At 44.0% G+C, this 24,284-nt stretch overlaps 1 protein-coding gene across 1 annotated transcript in view; it reads left to right on the forward strand.

The window, feature by feature from the left end:
• Positions 1-12,272, forward strand: part of LOC137527280 (class I histocompatibility antigen, F10 alpha chain-like) — a gene marked incomplete at its 5' end in the record, with an annotated part of 57,818 nt that extends 45,546 nt beyond the window's left edge. The window contains one exon of the mRNA XM_068247789.1: positions 12,133-12,272. Within this exon, the coding sequence (XP_068103890.1) occupies positions 12,133-12,272 (140 nt within the window). The remainder of the gene's footprint in view (positions 1-12,132) is intronic.
• Positions 12,273-24,284: the final 12,012 nt, after the last annotated feature.

Below are 24,284 nucleotides of genomic sequence, written 5' to 3' on the forward strand. Positions count from 1 at the left end.
TTTTTAAATATTTATGTCAAGAGGGTAACACTGTTCAGAGGCGTATCTAGAGGGGTGCAGGCATGGCTTGTGCCATGGGCGCCACAGCACCATGGGCGCCATAACTGCCCCCTCCACCCTCATGCTCCACCACCATACTGAAGGATGCCTCTCAGGCATTTGTACCTGCTCTTATACTGAAGGACATCTCTCACTACCTATACTGGGGGGGGCGGGGTGCTATTTATACTGGGGGACACCTGCCAAATCTTTACTGGGGGGGCTGTTTATACTGAGGGGAACCTCTCATTACCTATACTGAGATACTAATACTGGGGGATACCTCTTACCACTTATGCTAAAGTAGGCTACTTATACTGGGGAAACATATATAACTACATATACTGGGAGGGCAATGTATACATGGGTCTACTTATACTGTGTGAACTACTTCTGGCTACCCACACTAGGGTGCTACCTCTAGTTACTTTTACTTGGGGGTTAACTCTAGCAACCTATACTGGGGAGACTTGTATCATTGCAAGAAAACAAACTGTTATTATGGGACAAGGTGATCTGATGGGGGCGCAAATTCAGTGTTTGCCATAGGCGCTATGTCACCCAAATACGCCCCTGACACTGTTACTTTATAAACTATGGGCTTGTAATTAGGGATGGACACAAAACTGAAAAACATGCACCTTTATTTCCAAATAAAATATTGGCGCCAAACATTGTGATAGGGACATAATTTAAACGGTTTTATAACTGGGACAAATGGGCAAATAAATGTCATGGGTTTTAATTACAGTAGCATGCATTATTTTAAAACTATAATGGCCGAAAACTGAAAAATAATGATTTCTTTCCCACATTTTTTCCTATTTTCCCATTAAAACACATTTAGAATAAAATAATTCTTGGCATAATGTCCCACCTAAAGAAAGCCTAATTGGTAGTGAAAAAAACAAGATATAGTTCATTTCATTGCGATAAGTAATAATAAAGTTATAGACGAATGAATGGAAGGAGCGCTGAAAGGTGAAAATTGCTCTGGTGCTCAAGGGGTAAAACCCCTCAGAGGTCAAGTGGTTAAAGTCTGAAAACCACTGCGCCTGCGTTGCTGTGTCCTCGCTCCAACTGACGTCACCAGGAGCGTACTGCGCAGGCGCAGACCGTACTGGGCCTGCGCAATACACTCCTGGTGACATCAGCGGGAGAGAGGGCACGGCTGCGCAGGCACAGTGGTTTTCCGACGTTTAAGTCGGAAATTCCAGAAGTGAACCGGAGGCGGGATTGGAGCATCGGTGAGTGGCTGCATGGGCACAGGATGTCTGCGGGGGACCACTAGAAGCTCCATGTAAGTTTAACTCTTTTTTTCCCCCTACCCCCCTACAGTAGTCCTTTAAGTCAAAATTTGCCAGGGGTATGAATAATTATGGGCAGCACTGTATCAAGCTGAGAGCTGGTTAGCAGACTAAAGCAAAGCAAAGTTCAATTTAAATTCATTGCAAAAATGTTGCATAGTCTCAGGTCCATGATACTCATCTGATCTTGCTGTTGGTGGAGTGGGCTGTGATAACAGTAGCAATGCAGTAGTCCTGACCCCCTCGATGTCAACCAGCTTCACCGGAAAGAGACCGGCATCATCAGGGCTAGGACAAGATGATGATGTTGGTTGAACTTTGCTTTAGTCTGCCAACCAGCCCTGAGCTTGATATATGCCTTATTTGCAACTACTGTATTCTGCTGAAGTCAAAGCTAAAGGCTGAACTTGCTTTTTGGAGGTTTTCATCTTGACACGTGGAGGTGACATACCATTGACCTGTGACCTTTTGGCTATACTTACTGCCTTTTGAACCCTGGTGAGCCCAGCGTGTTCTTTCCAGGTCTGGTAAACTGGATAAGGATATATACCTCTGGCGGACTGAACTATCACTCCACACCAGCTTCACATCCTCTAGCAATGAGATAATTGGTATACACAGTATTTGTTGGAGGGCTGCATGAGGGGACTTGTACCCTGGCAGACTATTGCTCCATCAGGATACTGTGCTGATACATGTTTTGGGGCTGAGCCCAATATACCGTAACAAATGCAACACATTTCAAGTTCAATTGTATCTATGCATGTTCAAGGGCTGAAGCCATGCTCATTACTTTTACAATTGTCAGAGAGAGGCAAAAAACCGGCAACAAATGCAGCTGGGAGGAGACAGCAGGAGCTACTAGGGTCACAGCAAGCGTGCTCTTCAGTGACCAATTTCAATCCAAAAAAAGAGGGAAGGCACTGCTCCTTAAAAACCCTTTATTACAGCTTGGGTAGATACAGATAACACAATTGTTCAAATCTTGAAAGTAACTGTGTATCAAGATGTCTCCTGTAGCATGTCCTGTTGGTTGCAGTGGAACTGCAACTAGGCAGTTCCGATTTCTCTGCATGTATTTGGTTGTTTGGTATTGATTGCATTTGTAATAAGTGTCATTGCCATCTGCAATTACTCTGAAGGTCAGAGTAGCTCAGGATGGTGTTGTGAATCCACCTATGGTTTGTTGCAGTTGAACTGCAGACAGACAGCTCTGAATTCCCTACATGCATGTTGCTGCATAATATTGCATGCATTTGTAATGAGAGTCCTTTCCATCTGCAATCAGCCTGCAGTCTTCAATCAGACTAGTACAGGATTGAGTGATTACCATTCAGCTGTGTGGGTATTTGCATGCCTGCTCTCATTGGGTGATTTTCATAGAAAAGTCTCCTCCTCTTCTCACACCTTGCCCGTTATAGCATTCAGCTTTGTTTTAGCTGCTTGCTGGGGTCCATATTTGAATCGTGAATTACCTTTTTTCTTGCCTTGCCTTGTTTAGCCTTGGTTGTGGACATCATTGTCCTTCTAGTCCTGCTAGCTTGGACACAGCCATCACTGTGGTGTGATTGGCTAGTGCTTCAGCTAGTTCTGATCCTGTGGACTCCATTGTCCAGAGCCGGATCTTCAACCAGGCACCTCAAGCAGCTGATTAGGGCCCCGTTCGGAGTCTAAGGGGCCCCATCAGCATGTAATTTGGTGTTTCTATACAGTGTCCGCAATAGGCAGAGAGCTCCGGGTGTACAGGGTAACCAGGATGTCAAAAATCCCACATTCCGGAAGTTCGGGCACAGCAGCATCTGCTGATTCTGAGCACTGTGGGCTGCGCTGCCTGTGAGTGTCACTGGTGTGCTGACTGGCTGAATGTCTCCTACGGACATAAGCTCCGCCCACTCTCTCTCCTAACTGTGCTCGGATAGCTCCTCGTTCCTCCATGTGTTTGGCGGCAGGCTCAAATTGCAGTTTCCCTCGCTGGCTGTCCTGGATCTCTTCATTCGCATCCCCCTCCTCGCAGAGAGAACTGGGCTGAGGGCTCTGCACACACAGCGGTGAGGAGCTTATCTTATGCATTCCCCTCCTGGCTGCTCTCTGGTTATATGGGGGAGGGGGGTACTTAACCCTTTCACCAACTTAGATGTGGTGTTTTCAAGGCTCTGGCATTGCATTTACTTTATCAGCATGTGTAACAAACAGTTATTGGGATTACTTTTGACTGCATTTGTTCAAGCCATATTTATTTTTTGGATCACATCTTGCAATAGCATTTTTCCATATACTGTAGTTGCTTTGCATGTATGTAATGTTGCTCTTTCTACCAGCAGCACCCATTGTGATTCCCTGTATTCCCTGTCTCTGTAGCATTCAGTGTGATCTCTCCTGCTCCCCGATGCCTGATAGATGCAAAAATCCCTACAGCGACCTTTAAAGAACAACTGTAGAGAGAGGTATATGGAGGATGCCATATTTATTTCCTTTTACATTAAACGTGAAATGTAGAAATAAAAATATTTTATACTCACCTAGGGCTTCTTCCAGCCCCATAATCACTGATGCATCCCTCACCGCCCTCTGTTCTGCTGCAATCAGCCCCGGTAATCTGGCTCAGTTGCGCCAGTCAGAACTTCTGCACATGGGCGAAGGGGCCGCACATGCGCAGAAGAGCCGGCTGGCACAACTGAGCCAGTTACCGGGGCTGATTGCAGCAGACCGGAGGCACTTGGGAGGGTGGTGAGAGACGCTTCAATGCTCATGGGGCTGTAGGAAGCCCTGGGTGAGTATAAAATCTTGTTTTTATTTCCACATCTTGGGTACACTTTAAGCAATACTAGTTGCCTGGCAGCTTAGCTGGTCTGTTTGGCTACAGTAGTGTCTGAATAACACCTGATCTGCATATCCTTGTTCGGGGTCTATTAGAGGCAGAGGATCAGCAGGACAGCCATGAGACTGGTATTGCTTGATAGGGAAAAAATTATGTCAGCCTCCATATCCCTCTCACTTTAGTTGTCCTTTAAAGAAAACCTGCAACAACAAAAAAACTCCCCTGGGGGGTACTCACCTCGGGCGGGGGAAGCCTCCATGACCTATTGAGGCTTCCCCCACCCTCCTCGGTCCCACGGCAGCGGCGATAAAGCTCCACAAACAGCGGGGATGTAAATATTTACCTTCCTGGATCCAGTGCAGGAGCAGTATCAGCTCTCCGCCTTGGAGATAGGCGGAAATAGCCAATCGTTGTCGGGCCGCTCTACTGTGCAGGCACAAATTGCCTGCGCAGTAGAGCAGACTTGACGGAGATCGGCTATTTTCACCTATCTCCAAGGCGGAGAGCCGATACCCTTGGAGCCAGGGAAGGTAAATAAATCAGCGCTTGTTGAGGGAGGATTGCAGGAGACTTCGGGGGAGCCAGTGCTGGACTGCCTGCAGCTACAGGGATGGGGGAAGCCTCATTGGGACCCTGATGCTTCCCCCTCCTGAGGTGATATCCCCTAGGGGAACTTTTTTTTTTGTTACAGGTTCTCTTTAAGCTTAAAAAGGGTAAACAAAAGTGCCTTAGACTGATTTAGTTTCATCCACTATCTCTGCCCTTGTCCATCTAAAAATTTGAGTGTCTAGATTTTTTGAGCCTTTTGTCCATCAACATTTTTAAATCTGGTTGGCAACGCTGCCCTGCCCCCAAGAGCATGCCCGATCGATGATGCAACCAATTTGGGGTGATTGCATGTATCGATCATGCTGCTAGATCTCCGGCCGACGTGCTCGACCAGCCTATTCTTGTCCAATGTCAGAGTGGCCATGTCCCCAAAACTTTGTTGCACTTAACATTTAACCCCCTCAAATACCCTCCTCAAAAGATTTTTTTTTGGGGGGTGTGGAGGTGTCAGAAGATGATCAGCTAAATACCCTAGCTGCCACTGCGGCTAGGAGGCCCCAACATGTAATCATTTGGCAGTGGAGCAGCTCTTTTACCTGCCAGCCTACTGCAGCGGCATCGCTGAACGGTTTCCGAAAGGATGATCGTTGCCGTTACTATAGTAACAAGACGCTCTCCACTCCAGCCCACAGAGTCAGCGTGCGCCCTGCACTATGTGACTCACGTAAGCATGCTCACTGTGGCTGGCAGACGCTGCTGACCTCATTGGTCCTCCACCTCCCTCCTCTTGAACGTGCTGCATGCTCAATGTGACAGCGCAGTCCAGGTGCCATAACAGTGAGTAGTACAGGTGGCAGCAGTGGGTTGTATCATGAAAGGCCTGGGGGTTCAAGTGGCTGCGAGCCGACCCACAGTTCATGGGGGGGCCCAAATCATCTACTTTGCTTAGGGCCCCATTTGGCCTTAATCCGGCTCTGCCATTGTCCTTCTAGTCCTGCAAGCCTGGACACAGCCATCACTGCTGAGGTGATTGGCTAGCATTCCGGCTAGTTCAGATTCTGTCGACGGGACTATAGCTGCAGTTGCTATTAGTTACGCACCTTCCTGTTTGTCTTGTTTGTTCCTGTGTGGATGTTTGCTATCGCTGGGGCAGCAATTAGATTGGCAAACATTCATTCTGTCTGTCTGTCTGTCCTTCTCTACTCTGTGGTGGACATCAGATGTTCAGAGCAACCATTGTGTCTCGCCTATTGTGGCGGTTATCGGAAGCTCAGAGCTGCGGTCGCTCTGAGCAATCTTGCTCTCTAGTCTATAGCTCTTGTAGACTTGACAGCTTCCTGCTCACTACCTTGCTGTATTATCATAGCTCCTGTTGTGATCTGTGTAGTCTCCTCCACAAGTGCATCCCACACTATTGCCTGATATTTCCAAGCCACATTGCCTAGCTTAGTGGGCTCTGGTAGTACTCTTGTCTTCCTGGCCTCAGTCTCTATACCTTGCACGCTGAAATAGCAGGGTAACTGTAGTCTGGTAGGCGTACTGGTCTCTCGTTCACGTGGGGGTTTTTCATATAGGTGAAGAGTGAGTTATTAGATTTGGGTATAGAGGCTGAAGGAAGATGAGAGATCTGCCAGGCCTTACACTGTGCTTAAAGCCGCATCTACACGCGTAGATGCGGCGGCGATGTTCCTTATCAATCGAGCCGCTGATGCGACAGGACTGATCTCCCCACCGCCGATTCCCTGCTCGCTCCCCGCGAGGGGACAATGGCAGGGAATCGAGCGGAAGATAAGCGGCACCAGCGGGGATGAACGGGGAATCGAATCCGGCGGGGACGCGGTGGGCACGCGCGGGGACACGGAAGAGGCGATCCGGCGGCTAATCGAACCGCCGGATCGGAGCCTCATCTACCCGTGTAGATGAGGCTTTAGGCCTACAGGAAACATGCTAATGTTGTTTGGAGATTTCTGTACCATAGTAGTATTTGTTTAGGACTGGCAAGTCCTGATTTTTTTGGAAAATATTTTTCTTCCTCTGTGATACTCCTAGTGTGGATATTTGTAATTGCCCTGCTGACACCTCTCTTTTAACCTTTTTTTACATTCATGTGATAAATAAAGTGTGATATGTTTTAGATATTTGGGATCTGTTCTCATATTTGGTATACTCCTAAATCAGTTGTAACTGATAAATGTATTTCCCTTCCTATTTGTTGCTTTAATTGTTACTTCAAATTCATGTCAACTCTATTTTTATGTAATGTTTTATTTGAATGGAGAAAAAGGAGAAAACACTCTCTGGTACTTAAGAAATGGACAAAGCCAGCAATAAAGCAACTAGTCATCTCTTGATGGTGTTACAGTCCATGCCCACTTTCACACTATGTTCTTTAAAAAAAAAGCTAAAAACATGGAGGTGACATAACTAAATTAGTGTTTTTAAACTATTTTTAGTAAAGTTTGGAAATGTATATAGTCAGTTCTTTTCAAACACCATTAATATATGCCAGACATTTAAAGAGACACTGAAGCGAAAAAAAAAAATATGATATAATGAATTGGTTGTGTACTATGAATAATTACTAGAAGATTAGCAGCAAATAAAATATTCTCATACTTTTATTTTCAGGTATATAGTGTTTTTTTCTAACATTGCATTATTCTATAATATGTGCAGATTACACAACACTCAGCATTCAAAATGAGTCTTTCAGAGCAGTCTGTGAAGTAATGAACTCTCCTCTGGCAGAGGAAAAGTAAACAGTTCAATTACAGTTGAGATAATAAAAGTCAGATAACAGCCCTCTCCACGACTAACTTAGTCGGAGAGCTTAATAGCTTTTTTGCATAGAGATAACAACTGGAGTTTCTCAACTCTTCCTGTACTGGAAACAATTAGACTGATGTATCTGATCTTAATGTTTTATTTCTTAGCTGTACTACACATACAAATCATAATATCATAATTTTTTTTTCGCTTCAGTGTCTCTTTAACAGTGTAAGAAGGGTTGTAGTTTACATTTTCCCAGTGAAATTTGTTTTTGGTTCAGCCCACTTTTTGTAACCTGGACACACAGTCACTCAATGACCAAGTCTGTGAGTTTTGCGGTTCTTGGCATCAGTAATTTGTATTTTCCCAGTAAAAAACAAAACAAATCTGATTGGCAGTTTGTGGCTCTGCCCCATTTTCTGAATTTGAACCCCAGTGACCCAATAACCAACTGTACCAAGTTTGAGACTTGTGCCATTAACAATGCAAGAATGGCAGCAAACTAAATATTTCCCTTGAAAATCAACAGGCAAATTTTGATTGGCTTTTTAGGCTCCACCCACTTTTCAGAATATTAATCCTAGTCACCCAGTGACCAACTGTGCAAAGTTTGAGAACCCTGCCATTAACAGTGAAGAAGGGCTGCAGTTTACATTTTCCCAGAGAAATGTGTTTTTGATTCACACACTTTTTGTAACCTTAACACACAGTCACTCAATGGCCAAGTTTGTAAGCTTTTGGGTTCCTGGCATCAAAATTGTGTGAATGGAAGCAGTTTATCCAACAAAGAAATCTGATTGGCTGTTTGTGGCTCTGCCCCTTTAGTGAATTTGAACCTCAGTCACTTAATAACTGACTGTAGCTGGTTTGAGGCCTCTGCCATTAACAGTGTAAGAATGGCAGCAGTTTCAATATTCGCCTTGAAAATCAATAGGTGAATTTTGATTGGCTGTTGTATGCTCCACCTGCTTTTATGAATATTAATCCCAGGCAGTCACCTAGTGACCAGCTGTGTCAAGTTTGTGAACCCTGCCATTAGCAGTGTAAGGCTGCAGTTTATATTTTCCCATGTAAAAAGTTAGTTGTTTTTGGCTCTGCCCACTGTTTGTAACCTTGACATACAGTCACTCAATGACCAAGTTTATGAGCTTTGGGGTCCTTGGTATCAATAAGTTGCATTTTTCCATTGAAATTAAACAAATCTGATTGGCTGTTTGTGGCCCGACTCCTTTACAGAATGTAAACTCCAGTCTCCCAGTGACTAACTGTACCAGATTTGAGGCATCTGCCATTAAGAGTGTAAGAATGGCAGCAATGTAAATATTCCCCTTGAAAATCAATAGGTGAATTTTGATTGGCTGTTGTAGGCTTCACCCAGTTTCCTGAATATTAATCCCAATCATTCAGTGACCGACTGTGTTAAGTTTGAGAACTGCCAATGACAGAATGGCTGTCAATCTAACAAATCTGATTGGCTGTTTGTGGCTCCACCCCCTTTAGTGAATTTGGACCCCAGTCACCCAATGACTGACTGTATCAGGTTTGAGGCCTCTGGCATTAAAAGTGTAAGAATGGTAGCAATGTAAATATTTCCTTTGAAAAATCAATAGGTGAATTTTGATTGGCTGTTGTAGGCTCCTCCCACTTTCTAAATATTAATCTTAGTCACCCAGTGGCCAACTGTGTCAAGTTTGGAAACCCTGCAATTAACAGTGTAAGAATGGTTGCAGTGTCTATTTTCCCATGTAAAAAATGTAGTCGTTGGCGGCGCCCACTTTTTCTAACCTTGACATACAGTCACTCAATTATCAAGTTTATAAGCTTTGGGGTCCTTGGTATCGAAAATTTGTATATTCCCATTGGAATTCAGCAAATTTGATTGGCTGTTTGTGGCTCCACCTCCTTTCTGAATTTGAACCCCAGTCCCCCAGTGACCAACTGTAGCAGGTTTGAGGCATCTGCTATTGACAGTGTAAAGGTGGCCACTAACTGTCCAATTTGTAGCGAAAAATCGTTCGAGCGATCAGAAATTCTGATCGGACGAATAATCGTTCACTACACCATCAACTAACCAATCTTTGCTTCCTATCTATCACGACCACCAAGAAAATCCAAATTTTCGTTCGACCAAAATTCATTCGGGCGACATTTTTTTCACTCGTTCATAATCGATTGTGTCCACCAATGGAGATTATTTACAACCAATCCGATCAGAATTTCTGATCGCTCGAACGATTTTTCGCTAGAAATTGGACCGTTAGTGGCCAGCTTAAGAATGGCAGCAATTTAAATATTCCCCATGAAAATCAACTGGTGAATTTTGATTGGCTGTTGTAGGCTCCACCCACTTTCATGAACATTAATCCCAGTCACCCAGTGACCAAATGTGCAAAGTTTAAGAACCCTGCCATTAACAGTGTGAGAATGGCTGCAGTTTATATTTGACCAGTGAAATTTGGTTTTGGCTTCGCCCACTTTTTGTAACCTTGACACACAGTCACTTATTAACCAAGTTTGTGAGCTTTCAGGTTCCTGGCATCAAAAATGTGTGAATGGAAGCAGTTTATCCAGCAAGGAAATCTGATTGGCTGTTTGAGGCTCTGCCCCTTTAATGAATTTGAACCTCAGTCACTCAATGGCTGACTGTAGCAAGTTTGAAGCCTCTGCCATTAACAGTGCAAGAATGGCAGCAGTTTCAATATTCCCCTTAAAAATCAATAGGTGAATTTTGATTGGCTGTTGTAGGCTCCACCCATTTTTTTAAATCTTAATCTCATTCACCCAGTGACCAAGTGTGCCAAGTTTGAAAACCCTGCGATTAACAGTGTAAGAATGGCTGCAGTTTACATTTTCCCATTTAAAATGAATGGCTGAAATTTAATTGGCTGTTTTATGCTCCGCCCACTTTTCCTGGTTTGGAATCTCGGTTACCAAGTGACCAACTGTACCAAGTGTGGGGACGCTGGCTTGATTACTGTGACAATGGCAGCCTTTTACATTTTTTACATTGACATGAATGGGTGGAATCTGATTTGCTGTTTGTAGCTCCGCCCAGGTGTGCAGGGGGGCCGCGAGACCCCCAGAACATATCATCCCAGGTAGTAAGAAATCTGTATACCAAGTTTCGTTCAATTCGGTCAAGGTGTTTTCGCGTGATCGCGGCACATACACACATACATACATACACACACACACATACATACATCCGATTATATATATATATATAAAGATATTCCCTAAAAAGGACTTAAACAATGATGCTGCTCAGCTTTCCTGCTCACTACACAGTTTTTTGGCAGATGGACAGAGCAACTGCCATTCACTAAGTGCTTTTAAAAATAAATAAATCCCTGAGAATCCCCTATAAAGAGATGGACTAGTCTAAAACCTGTTGCTTCTGTCAGATTTCTACCACCTACTGTAAGTGACAGCAACATAGGAGAAATGTAATTTATGGCTCATTTTACTCTGGAAAAAAATGTACTTATTTGTATGGGTTTGCACATATTTTTAATTTTACAATTTTTTGCCATAGTGCCCCTTCAAGGACCATGGGCTTAAACCCCCCTCCCTAGTGACCAGGCTATTTTTTACAAATTCAGTCACTGCAGGTTCAACCTCTTTAGAACCGCGTCACTCCGATCGGCGTGCACATGGTGGCTCCCCCAGGACTGCCTAACGTCGATTGGCGTAAAGTCCTGGGGGAGTGTTTTGCAGGAGATTGTGCGCTGATGCGTGTGCATCTCCGCTTGGATGACGGTACTCCACTCCGCCTTCAGTCTCCCAGCGGCGATCGCCACTCGGAGACTGTTAGACAGTGAAACTGCCATCTTTTAATGCTGTACAGCGCTGCGATCTATGGCAGTGTCACACAGCTGTCCCCCTGGGAGAAATGACAGTGATCGGCTGTCATAGGCTGAAGCCTATGACAGCCGGTCACACTGATTGGCTGGCTGGGGGAGGGGCCTGGTCTTTAGGGGGGTATAAGCCCATGGTGCTTAAGTGGTTAAGGGCTCCCTGCAGGGCTGTACAACTCAGCACATCAGCCTATGAGAGCCTATCACTTCCTGAACCTCAAGAAGGGCCAGTCGAGTGACACGGCTGTCCCCAGTACATTGCTACCATAGATCGCAGCGCTGTATCATGTAAATAAACAGCAGGCTTTGCTGTCTAACAGTCTCCTAGCGGCTATCGCTGCTGGGAGACTGATGGCGGAGTAAAGCTCCATCATTCAAGCAGGGATGCGATCTCCTGCAAAACCCCACCCCAGGACTTCACGCCAATTGTCGTAAAGTAGTCCTGGGGCTGCCGACGCATTCACACCAGTTGGCGTGGAGCAATCGGCAAAGGGTGAATAGTATTTTCTAATACAACCTACCATACAATTTCACAATCACCCAGATTTTTCCAACATGTCCGATTAGAATTTTATTGAAAAAAATGAATAATCTTCCTCGATTGAAAAAAAACAAATATTTTCTATTTTTCACTCTTTTCGATCGTTTTGGTCAAAATAAACGGGAACATTTTACATTTAATTGTATCATGCATGGGCATCATAAGAGAAGTCTTCCCTCCTATAAAATATCTTGTTTCCACACAGGTGGGATGTCAGCAGTATCTCATGTTTCCTTTGTGTTTATCTTCCAGAACCTGACAATGGCCTCCCAATGCCTGTGATTGCTGCTGCTGCTGCTGCCATCTGCTGTATAATTGTTGTCGCTACAGTTTTTGCTGGAGTCATCTGGTACAAGAGTAAGAGTCACCGCTGGGTTATTATTATCATTTAATTGATAAAGCACCATTTTTTCATATTGTGCTGTACAATAATACAGGGGGCAAATTACAAGCCTACATGCATGACAAGTACAAACTATGACAAATGAAGAAAAGAGGAACTGTGCAATCCAGTTTACAATCTTAAACTCGCTGTAGACCTGATGCCTTAGGCTACATTTGTAAGGCTGGCATGGATCTATAGTCAGCTCGCCCCCTTGCGGCTATTGCATAGGGAATCAGGAAAAAAGGGCACCTGGAGCTAATGGACTATTTGGGTGCCTCATATGAGCTAATGCAAAATATTGGCTATTGGGCCCCAAAGAAGAAATTAGGGCGCCCAATACATTTTGTTTTGATAATTTGTAAATTATTAGTTTAACTTTTTATACCATTTTTTTGTTGTAATAATTTGTAAATTATCATTTTAACTTATTATAGCATTTTGAAACTCATTTTGAGAATTATAATTTCGTTAAATATTATTTTTTGTATTAACGTAATTTGCAGCAGAGAAAGGAGGTTTTAGGGTTAGGTGTCAGGAAGGGGATTTTAGGTTTAGGCACCACCAGGGGGTTCTAAGGGTTAGGCATGGGTAGAGGGAGGGTTCTGTGTGAGAGTAGGGTTAGGTTTAGTTGTAGTAAAATATCAGTAATATTTACCAATGTTTTACTATAGTTAAAGCGGAATATAACCCTGCATTTCAACTTTGCTCTAAAATATTATTTAGAGCATATTATATGCAAAAAGCATTTTTTTTACTAGACCAGCATTGGAAGGGTTAAACACAGAGGTTTAAAGTTCCGTGGAGAGATATGCAGAAGTTCAGATTGTTACATTCTATTTAGTTATATGTATCTATTGAGAAATGTTACACACTCTTTGGCTGTCCTCCAGCTCCTTCTCAGTCAGAGAGAGTGAGTCACATTCAACACTTAGATACATTTATGTAAACAAAATGTATCTATGTCAGCTTCGGATGCGTCTGCAGAAATCTCCAGGAACTTTAAAGCCCTGTGTAACCCTTCCAATGCTGGTCTAGTAAAAACAAAATGCTGGTTGCATATAATATACTGTAAATAATCTTTTAGAGCAAAGTTGAAATGCAGGGTTATATTCCGCTTTAATATGATTATACATATATTTTCGTTTTCATTGTTATAGACAATATTTTTAGATTTTATTACATGAAGAAACTTTTGTTACAGCCAATATAATAACATTTCAGCTATACCCCACACCCTTGTTTCCAGGTATCCTTCTTTACAGTAAGAGTGATTAAGATCTGGAATGCATCGCCACAGGAAGTCGTTATGGCAAACTCTATACCTGCATTTAAAGGGGGCTTAGATGCTTTCCTTGCGTCAAAAGACATCCATGGCTACAATTACTAGGAATGCCCAATGATGTTGATCCAGGGATTTTATCTAATTGCCATCTGTAGCCGGGAAGGAATTTTCTCCCTTTTGGGGCTAATTGGACCATGCCTTGTAAGGGTTTTTTGCCTTCCTCTGGATCAACAGGGATATGTGAGGGAGCAGGCTGGTGTACTTTGTTCTCTGTTTGAACTCGATGTCTTTTTTCAACCCATGTAACAATGTAACTATGATGTGTCATGATCGGTGTCAGCACGCAGAGAGAATCTGATTATTGGCGATCTGCAGTATCACCAAGAATCCGATATATACCCGATTATTGATGATCTGCAGTATCACCGATAATCCGATATATTTGCTAACCTCTGGACACCAGCAAAAGAACACAATAAAGACAGTAATATATCAGATGGTGTGGAAATGTAATTCCTCAGAGGTGTGGTTACCTCTGAATGGGAACCCCGTGAGTGAGATCCTCTAACCAGGCTGAGTGAGGAATCTCGACCCCCGCAGTAACCGTCTGCTTGGGGCAGGCGTCTCGGAGAGGCAAGCCTCAGAGATAACCCTCCAGTGGGAGACGTTCCACTGAAAGGAGAAAGGTCAGACAGGCAAGGGTTCGGCAACAGAGATGGCGGCGGCAGTACAGGAGCGGAAGGCAGAAGAGTAAACGTTAGACAGGCAGAGGTCGGCAACAAGGATCAGATAGACAAAGGTACAAGATCAGCAAGAGATAGAGTAGTCAGGGATAGCCAGAGTCAAAAACACAGATCAATATACAATAATTTCTAGGCTAAGGTGTGAAATCCTTAGTATCAACACCAGGGCACTATACTAAGGTCTGAGCGCTAACACAACAAGTGTATTCACGACAGCAGACAGTGAATAATAGAACACTGTGGGCTTACATGCTGTAGCCCAGCTCTGCCAGCCCGCCCAGGGGGCTGGAGCTAAGGTTAACAAGTGATTGGCTGCCTAGGTCAGCTGGTCGTCGGATCAGCTGACCTGCCTCCTTAAAGAATAAAGCTCCTGCCGTCTTGCGCGCGTGCGCAGGACGCTCTACCTCTGCCTCCTTGAGAGGCCAGGTCCTTGCTCCATGTTCGCCCGCACACGGAAGGCCGCCGGCTGAGCAGCGGAACCTGCTGAGCGGAACCTGCTGAGCACCTGTCCTGCTCTGCGCCGGCGGCTCCATGTGGGTTACGGAAACCGCCGGCTGGGACGCGGAGGCTGCCGCCACGCTGCCCTGCACGGCGGCGGCTCTGTTATTGCTCACATGATGTATGCATCACATAAACCTTTCAAAACTAAGTAGAACATTTGCAAGGTTTGCTGAAATTAAGTTTATTGACCCCATTACAGACAGCAAGGTTTTGCTGAGCTTATGTCAGTAAAGGAGTGCAGTTTCTCTATTCATTTGGCCAAAACAGTCCCCTCTTGTCAACTGGGTTATTAGGGTGAAAAAGTTATTATCTGAGACAGAGAATAGTGTTTCCACCAGATAGTTGGCCAATATTACCCATTTAAGTGAGCTAGAGTATCATGTTTATAGGCATGAGGTAAGCCACAAAGGATACAACTAGTAGAAAAAATTGACGTTTGGCTATTTATTAATATGGTTTACAGGTTAGGGTGTTGATGGTCTTTTTGAATGTGTTTAAAGGAAAGGCAATTCTGAGGGTCAGCCCAAGATAGGTTTTAGAGCTGTATCTGGGAAGAGGCTATAAATAAGGATGTGATTAGAAAAGCACTGGAGGAGTAGATAGCCATACCTCCCAACTTTTTGGGATAAGAAAGAGGGACACTTAAGCCATGCCTTTGCCACACCCCTGATCACGCTCCTAGTCATGAATACCATAAAGATTTACACTGTAAATCTGGTCACACTGGTCCTTTCAGTCCTGTTTCATTTTCCTTCATATTAACATTTGAAAATAAGAAATATTTCAATTTAAGGGATGAGAATAAAGTTTAGAGTCAAGTTAAACACATCTGTACACGAGAAGTTAAAACCCCATCTTGGTAATAGAGGAGGCAGTGGTGGACTTACCCCCTCCAAGCAGAACATACGACTGTGGATTTTCAGTCAAAACAATTTTATTGGATACTCCAAATAAAGTGCAACGCGTTTCGTGGGGTACAGACCCGCTCCATCAGGCAATAACAGATAGGAGTAAACAGCATCTGCCAGTATCATCAACACTGAGCGCCTCTGTTTTTTTATCCTGTCGGCGCCTCTGTTGTCCTATTATCTACATCAAGTCCACCCTTGGTGGAGGGTTGTACCCTTCCTTCTTCTACTACAGAGAGCGACTTTTTAATCCTGAGTGGGGTCAGGACAATTTCCCCACCTGCTTTGACAGTGGTTGACTGGTTTGTGAGTATTAAATTAATATTATTACTTTTGCATTTATACATTACCAGTACATACTACACTATATTGGGCTCTTGGTGTTCTCTCTTTTTCTCATCTTTCACATCTGTACACTAGTCTTGAAAGAGGGCCAAATGAGGAAGACAAAGGGACAGTTGAGAGCTATGGATTGTGCAGCTATGGGTGTGTTGTATTTATGTATGAACTAAGACAGGTATGTGAAGCTGGAGCTGTGAAAAAATATAAAGACAAATGAGGGTAGCTAAATTGGAAGCCAGCAAGTTACTTTTTAGCACTCTGTAATTGAAAAAAAAAAATAGGTAAAAAGGTATTGTCAGAATTATTCAGTATAATAATTACAGTACTGAGTACAGTATAATCTCATTATAATAAACTCTGATATAGTAAACATTTGGGTATAGTAAACTACCTCTCTAGGTCCCGACCAATCTCCATTATAAGTCGATGGGAGCAACGCCTGGTATAGTAAACTCTAATACAATACAATTTCTGTTATAGTAAACATGTTTTTGGCCCCTGCGTGATGATGACTCTGGATATAGTAAACAGTGGGCGGAGCATGTGTCATATGTCAGTGGGTAGTGCACGCGTCATGTGTCAGTGGGAGGTGCATGCGTCATATGTCAGTGGGAGGTGCATGCGTCATATGTCAGTGTGGATCCCATGGTCAGCTGTTCTCTTCAGACTGGTTGCAGGTGAGTTGATGCCTGATAACATTTGTAAAACAAGAAGAATGGCCCCGGTGCTGCATATACAGTACTGTACAAATAAGCAGCCTGGAAAAAATGAGGAATAATATGAACATAAACAAAAGAGGATGCAGTGCTGACACTTACACTTTGCAATCACCAATAAAAGTATCGTCACAGTCCTCCCACCGGATTGTACGCACTCCAGGGCCGGTATGCAAATAACTTTTTCTCCTGAGTTTTATGGTGATATTTTCAAACTTGTCAATAAAATGCCTTTTAGACCACTAAAAAGCAAGAAAACATTCAAAATGATTTTGATTAGTACTTTCCAGTAGAAGAACAGAGGCGCCAGCAGAATAAAAGTGGATAAAACCTTTAAAATTTGCTTGGAGGAAGTGGTGAACTTACCTCCATAAAGCAGACACGAAAGACTGTCTGTATAATAGTAATCACATTTATTATATAGTACCCCAAAAGTGCAACGCATTTCGCAGGCCACGCCCCCTTCATCAGGCAATAAACGTGGGGACAAAACAGAATTCCAGCAATAGCAGGTGTGGCGCCTCAGTGACTGAGACTGAGGCGCTACACCTGCTATTGCTGGAATTCTGTTTTGTCCCCACGTTTATTGCCTGATGAAGCGGGCTCGGCCTGCGAAATGCATTGCACTTTTGGAGTACTATATAATAAATGTGATTGCTACTTTTCAGACAGTCTTTCGAGTCTGCTTTATGGAGGTAAGTCCACCACTTCCTCCTAGCAAATTTTAAAGGTTTTATCCACTTTTATTCTGCTGGCGCCTCTGTTCTCCTACTGCAAAATTGTGTCCACCCCAGGTGGAGGGGTGATCTACCCCTTTTTCTCATCTACAGAGAGCGACTTCTTAATCCTGAGTGAGGACAGGTCTAATCTCCTCACCTGCCTATACTGTGGTTGCCTGTGTGGTAACCCGCCTTTGTGAGTATATTCTTCTCGCTGATTTGCCTTACTTTGTTTAGGTTTTAACATACTACACTATAATGGGCTCTCGGTTTCTCTACATTTGATTAGTACTTGTTCAACTATGTTTTGGTACTTTTTCAATTGCAAATTGCTAAAGGGTTATTTTAAATACAAGGGCTATCATTCATAAAGAGGCTGTCGGTAAGGGGAATCAATGCGGAAAAACACCGCTGGCGGTGTTTTAGACTTCTGGGTGGGCATTCATAAAAAAGTATCCATGTGCGGAAGCAGTGCGGAGATTCCCCGAACTAGGCTGGCGATAGGCAGGCGGTAGGCAGGCGGAGACACGGAAGCTGCCGAGTTGATACATTTCTCCGTGTTCCGCTCTGCTGCAGCTGCCTGGGAGGTCTGTGTGTCTCCATTCACTTACATTGGTATCGCCACATCAGAGGGAGCGGAACTTCCCGACCTCACACCGCTTGCGGTGATCTTCATGAATGAACATTTTGCTACATTTGTTCCGATAATCACCGCACAAGGCGGGGATTTATCACTCTGCTCGGTAGTGTCATTTTTTCATGCGGAAAGAGCCTTTATGAATGCTGACTTTGCCGAGTGGTCGGTAAAGTCAGCTGTTTTTAGCATTTCCGCATGCGGAAATGCTTTATGAATGATAGCCAATATGGAAAATTATCTCCTAGGAGAAAACTTGGGAGAAAACGTTAATTCCATATGGGCCCAGGTATCCCTTCCCTTATTAGCGATGGCGCTCCTAGTAGCGTGTGGAACTGCAATGATCTGCTCAGCTGTCTGCACGGGCAGACAGCTGTTTGTCCATTCTTTAGGTCTGACCTGTCTTTGCTTTGCAAGTTTCAGAGTTGCTCTGCTGGTGACGAATTTGCATACACTTGTCATGCAAATTGCTTAGCTGCTTCCTTTGATGGCTTGCAGTATAAATACCTTTTGCTCCCAGAAATCCTTGCTGGTCATGATGGTTTGTTCCTGCTAACTCTCCTGAAGTATCAGCCTTGCTATTCTTGCTAAAAATGATCTTAGAGTAATTCCTTGGGACTGCACTAGGCATCCCTTCTAGCGCAGTCAGGTTGTATTATCTGTATTGCCTTGTTCTGTCTCTCTGTTGCGATTGTCTTGTCTCCAGCGGCGGTCGACAGGAAATCGTTCTGTCTGTCTGGGAGTGTAGGCCAGAGCTGCGGTTGCTACTGGCTGCTCCATCTGTCTGGGTCGCATTCGCCCTAGTGGTAGTGGCAGTGCTTCCTTCTGTATTCTGCCTTAGGGGTGCTAGCCAGAGCAGCGGTTGCTACTGGTAGCCCAATCTGTCTGTCTGTTTGGATCGCATCTGCTCTAGCGGTAGCAGCGGTGGTTCCTTCTGTGCCCTGTCTGGGAGTGTAGGCCAGAGCTGCGGTTGCTGCTGGCTACTCCTTCTCTCTGTCTTGTCTGGTACGAACGCTTGCTGTAGGCTCGGTGAGGTAACCGTTTAGCAAGCGTTCGCGTTCTCTATTTCATGTTTGTGTTACATTGGTTGGGGTGGCACGCTTATCACTGGGCGCTTAACGCGCGGTGATCGTGTCTTAAATGCGTTCGCTGTTGTGAATGAGTGCGGTGTTTGCGTTTAGCTAGCGTTTATTTTCCTTGATGTTCTGATTGCTGTTGCTTGCTGTGCCTTTTGCTACTCTCATGCTCTGTCCTGCTCGATCTTGTGTCTGTTGGTAATCGCAAGCCTGGCGATTGCATCCTTACTTTGTTTCTGCTGATGTGTGTTCACCGTCGCTGGGTGGCGACTAGATTGGTGGACACACATTCATTCTGTCTCTGTGCTCTCTCTCTTTAAGGGCTATCTTGCCCTGCATTGCTTCAATGCGTACAATTCCCATCTGGCATCTGTGGCTGTGCAGAGGCTGTGCTCGTCTGCACTCCACAGCTCCATCTGCCGGTGGGAATAGCCCTCTACAGGTGCATTGCACCCAAGCTGGGTTCTATCAAATTACACGCTTGTGGAGGATTTCCGCAGTGTCGGCGCGCATCTTGTGCGCTGACCACGGAAATAATTCCCCAATCGTTACAGGAACGCAGTACAGACTACATTTACTTGTAGTGCAGATCGGAGCAGGCCTACTCACTGCAAAAAACTAAGGAGAGTGAAGAGGAGAGTGCTAAATAAAGCCAGCTGAGGTATTGGAGCCACTCACATTACAGATGTGAGGTGCTTATTATGACTTGCTGCATTTTGAAGATGGGCTTCATGATTGGCTCAAGTGTGAGCAGAAAGTTTTGCAGGACAGGTGCTGCAAGTCCCGCCCACAGAGGTATCGGAGCCACTCACAGGAAGCGAGTGGCTGCCTCTATTCAGTGACGGCTGCAATTTTTATGGAGCCCTGGATACTGCACTAGTGATTTGTCCAGCCTGGCTATACAGCCCTAAGGTATACTTAACCTTGTAGTCCACCAAATGTGCCCTGTACCTCCAATGGAAGGACAGAGTAGCTCCTTTGCAGCAGAGAATGTACCAGGGAATGCTGCACCATTTCTAGGACAATTTCTAATATAGTAAACTTCTGATATAGTAAACTTCTGATATAGTTAAACACTTTTCCTGGGCCCTTGGAGTTTACTATATCGAGATTATACTCTATTTTCTTGCTTGCTGGTGACTTAAAGCAAACCTGAAGTGAAAATAAACCTATGATATAATGAACTGTATGTATACCATAGCTAAGAAATAAAATATTAATAGCAAAGAAAAGGGTATCATGTTGTTTTCCAGTACAGGAAGAGTTAAAAAAAAATTCAGTTATCTATGAAAAAGAGCTTCTCTGAGGTCTTTAACCCACTGGATCAAATACAGTCCTGTTTCCTGAAGCACTTAAAGCGGAATATAACCCTGCATTTCAACTTTGCTCTAAAATATTATTTACAGCATATTATATGCAAAGAGCATTTTTTTTTTACTAGACCAGCATTGGAAGGGTTAAACACAGAGGTTTAAAGTTCCGTGGAGAGATATGCAGAAGTTCAGATTGTTACATTCTATTTAGTTATATGTATCTATTGAGAAATGTTACACACTCTTTGGCTGTCCTCCAGCTCCTTCTCAGTCAGAGAGAGTGAGTCACATTCAACACTTAGATACATTTATGTAAACAAAATGTATCTATGTCAGCTTCCGATGCCTCTGCAGAAATCTCCAGGAACTTTAAAGCTCTGTGTAACCCTTCCAATGCTGGTCTAGTAAAAACAAAATGCTGGTTGCATATAATATGCTGTAAATAATGTATTAGAGCAAAGTTGAAATGCAGGGTTATATTCCGCTTTAAAGGGAATCTGAAGTGAAAATAAACGTAGTATAATGAATTGCATGTGTAGTACAGCTAAGAAATAGAACATTAGTAGCAAAGAAAAGAGTCTCATATATTGTTTTCAGTACAGGAAGAGTTAATCTTCAGTTATCTATGCAAAAAAGCTGCTCTGAGCTCCCCGACTCAACTTGGGTCGGAGACAGTCTGATTTTTGGAAGCAATTATACATCAAAGAAACAGTGAGAGACAGCTTCAGATAAGGTTTGACTGCAGTGGAGTTCAAAGGGTCATTAACGCTGCTCTGTGTCATAGTTTAAAAAAAAAAGTGGGCTTGAATCACTAAACCGTAATAACTCAAATATCACACCTTATCAATGATATCACACCTTATCAACGATATCACACCTTATCAAAGATATCACACCTTATCAACGATATCACACCTTATCAAAGATATCACACCTTATCAAAGATATCACACCTTATCAAAGATATCACACCTTAGCAAAGTTAACACGCCTTATTAGAGTAGCATAGCGAGCGCTATGAACCTGCAGGGGCTCAGGGCAGGACGAGTGCCGTTGCCAAATAGCAGGTATAAGCTCGTAGCGCTCGCTATGCTACTCTGATAAGGCGTGTTAACTTTGATAAGGTGTGATATCTTTTCATAAGGTGTGATATCTTTGATAAGGTGTGATATTTGATTTATCACTGTTTAGTGAATCAAGCCCAATGTGTGATTTGTAATTGCAAATATGACAGAATGATGCAATGTATTAAAAAAAAAAAAGCTATATAACTGAAAATAAAAATATGAGACTCTTTTCTTTGCTACTGATGTTCTATTAATTATCTGTACTACACATACAATTCATGATATTTTTTTTTTTTTGCTTCAGTGTCACTTAAACCACTTAACGAACAGCTAACGCCCATAGGCGTCGGCAGGTCTTAAGTGGATTTACATGGAAACGGCCGCTTGTTCGAGCGGCCCTTTCCATGTCAGTTCACGGAGGGTGTCTCCGTGAACAGTGTTCGAGCCGCCGATCGCGGCTCGCACGCATAATGTAAACACGCGGGGAAGAAATCCCCGCTTTACATCAAAACGTAGGGAAGATCGGCGATCCCCGGCCTCTGATTGGCCGGGGATCGCCGTCATTTGATAGGCTGAAGCCTATCCTATCAGGCGCAGGACAGATAACCGTCCTGCGCACATCAGAGCCAGAGCGAGAGGCAGGAAGAGGTAGGTTTTGGCGCTGCGGAGGGGGGCTTTGAGGAGCCCCCACCGCTCGGCCACACAGAGCGGTGGCGATCAGACCCCCCCAGCAGGTCATCCCCCTAGGTGGGGAAAAAAGGGGGGGAAGTCTGAGCGCCCTGCCATTAACACGATCTGTGCTGCGGGCTGCGGAGCCCACGCAGCACAGATCTCCAAAACATAGCCCGGTCCTGTTTAATCAGCCAAGAAACTGTGCGAGGCAGCTTGTGATAAGGTTTTACTGCAGGAAAGTTCAAAGCGTCATTATTTCTGCAAGACAGGGGCCCATATGCAATTCACTTTTTCTCCTGAGTTTTCTCCTAGGAGATGATTTTTCATCTCTGATTTAACCATTTGAGGACCGTAGGCTTACACCCCCCTAGTGACCAAGCTATTTTTTACAATTTAGGCCACTGCAGCTTTAAGGACTTGCTGCAGGGCCGTACAACTCAGCACACAAGCGATTACCCCCCTTTTCTGCCCACCAACAGAGCTTTTTGTTGGTGGGCTCTGATCCCTGCTGGCATGTTTTTTTTTGTTTATTTATTTGTTAATTATTTTATAATAAATGTGACTTTTTTATTATTATTTCTATATCCCTCCCTCCCTTCCCCCGCCAGGCAATCACAGTGATTGGCTGTCATAGGCATCAGCCTACGACAGCCGATCGCTTGTGTGCCTCCCAGAGGGAAAGCCATGTCACACGGCTGTCCCCAGTACAGCGCTGCCTTAGATCGCAGCGCTGTACAGTGTAAATAGATGGCGGTTTCACCATCTAACAGTCTCCTAGCAGCGATCGCCGATGGGAGACTGATGACGGAGCAGAGCTCCGTTATTCAGGTTGAGATGCGCGCGCATCACCGCACGTGATCTACTGCCAAACCCCGCCCCAGGAGCGGTCCTGTGGCTACCGCCGTGTCCACACCAACCAGCGTAAAGCGGTCGGCAAGTAGGTAAAAGTAACTGTTTAGCACTTTGCAAAGTAGAAAGTGCCAAAAAGTAGGTAAGAAAATACTACCAAAATTATTCTATTTTCTTGCTTGCTGGTGGATAAAAAGGCATATTATTAACAATTTTGAAATATTGAAAACTAAGGAGAAAAAGTTAATTGTATTTCGGCCAAGGTGAGGAAATATCATCTAGGAGAAAACTAAGGGCTGGAACCCACTAGAGCGATTTAATGAGTGTTTAGGGAGCGATTCAAACTGCTAGCGATTTCCCTAAACACTCAGCTAATGTTAATGAATGGGCCAAATTCCACTGGAGCGCCTGCAATTACAAAATCGCAAAACTCAGGACATGCAGCATTTTTGAGCGTTAGCGTTTCTGCAATGTAAAGTATATAATCGCTGGCATAATCGCTCATCAAAACCTACACAGAGCGATTTTGCTAGCGTTTTACATTACTGCACACTGTAACAAAATTAAAATTAATTGAAAGGACCAATTAGAATTAAAAACGCTAATCGCTACACAATCGCTGGCAAATTGATTACACTTTTTTAAATGGCTACCTAAAACGCTCATGAAATCGCTTACAAACCGCTCATACAAAACGCTAGTGATTGCGAATTAGCGATAGCATTTTGTAGTGGGTTCCAGGCCTTAAGAGAAAAAGTGAATTGAAAAAGGGCTAATATGTTGTGCAGATGGACATGGAAAATGTATAGATTGTCTCAATGTGGAGAATAAAGAAAAGTGTGGAGTTGAAGATGAACCCAGGAAGACAGTGTGTCTGTGTGATGAGGAAAATGACTACCATTTAGGGCCATGTCACAGAAGAGATTCTGTAGCTGCACTGACAACTTGTTCTAGTATACCATAGTTGCTATCAATTGCATTGGATAATTTTAGCAGGAACTGCTCAAACACCTATTTTAAACAACTGTCACAAGCACAAATGCTCTTATGTGCTGTAGTCTTCGCAGCTAGGTAGATATCCTAGTATTGTTTTGAGGGCCAAGGAGCTTAAAGGAATACTGTAATGGAAAGAAAGTGAGTTTAACTTATCTGGGGCTTCTACTGGCCCCCTGCAGATGTCCTGTGCGGCGGGACAAA

The sequence above is a fragment of the Hyperolius riggenbachi genome, chromosome 8 (genome assembly GCF_040937935.1).
Source record: "Hyperolius riggenbachi isolate aHypRig1 chromosome 8, aHypRig1.pri, whole genome shotgun sequence".
Classification (NCBI taxonomy): Eukaryota; Metazoa; Chordata; class Amphibia; order Anura; family Hyperoliidae; genus Hyperolius; species Hyperolius riggenbachi.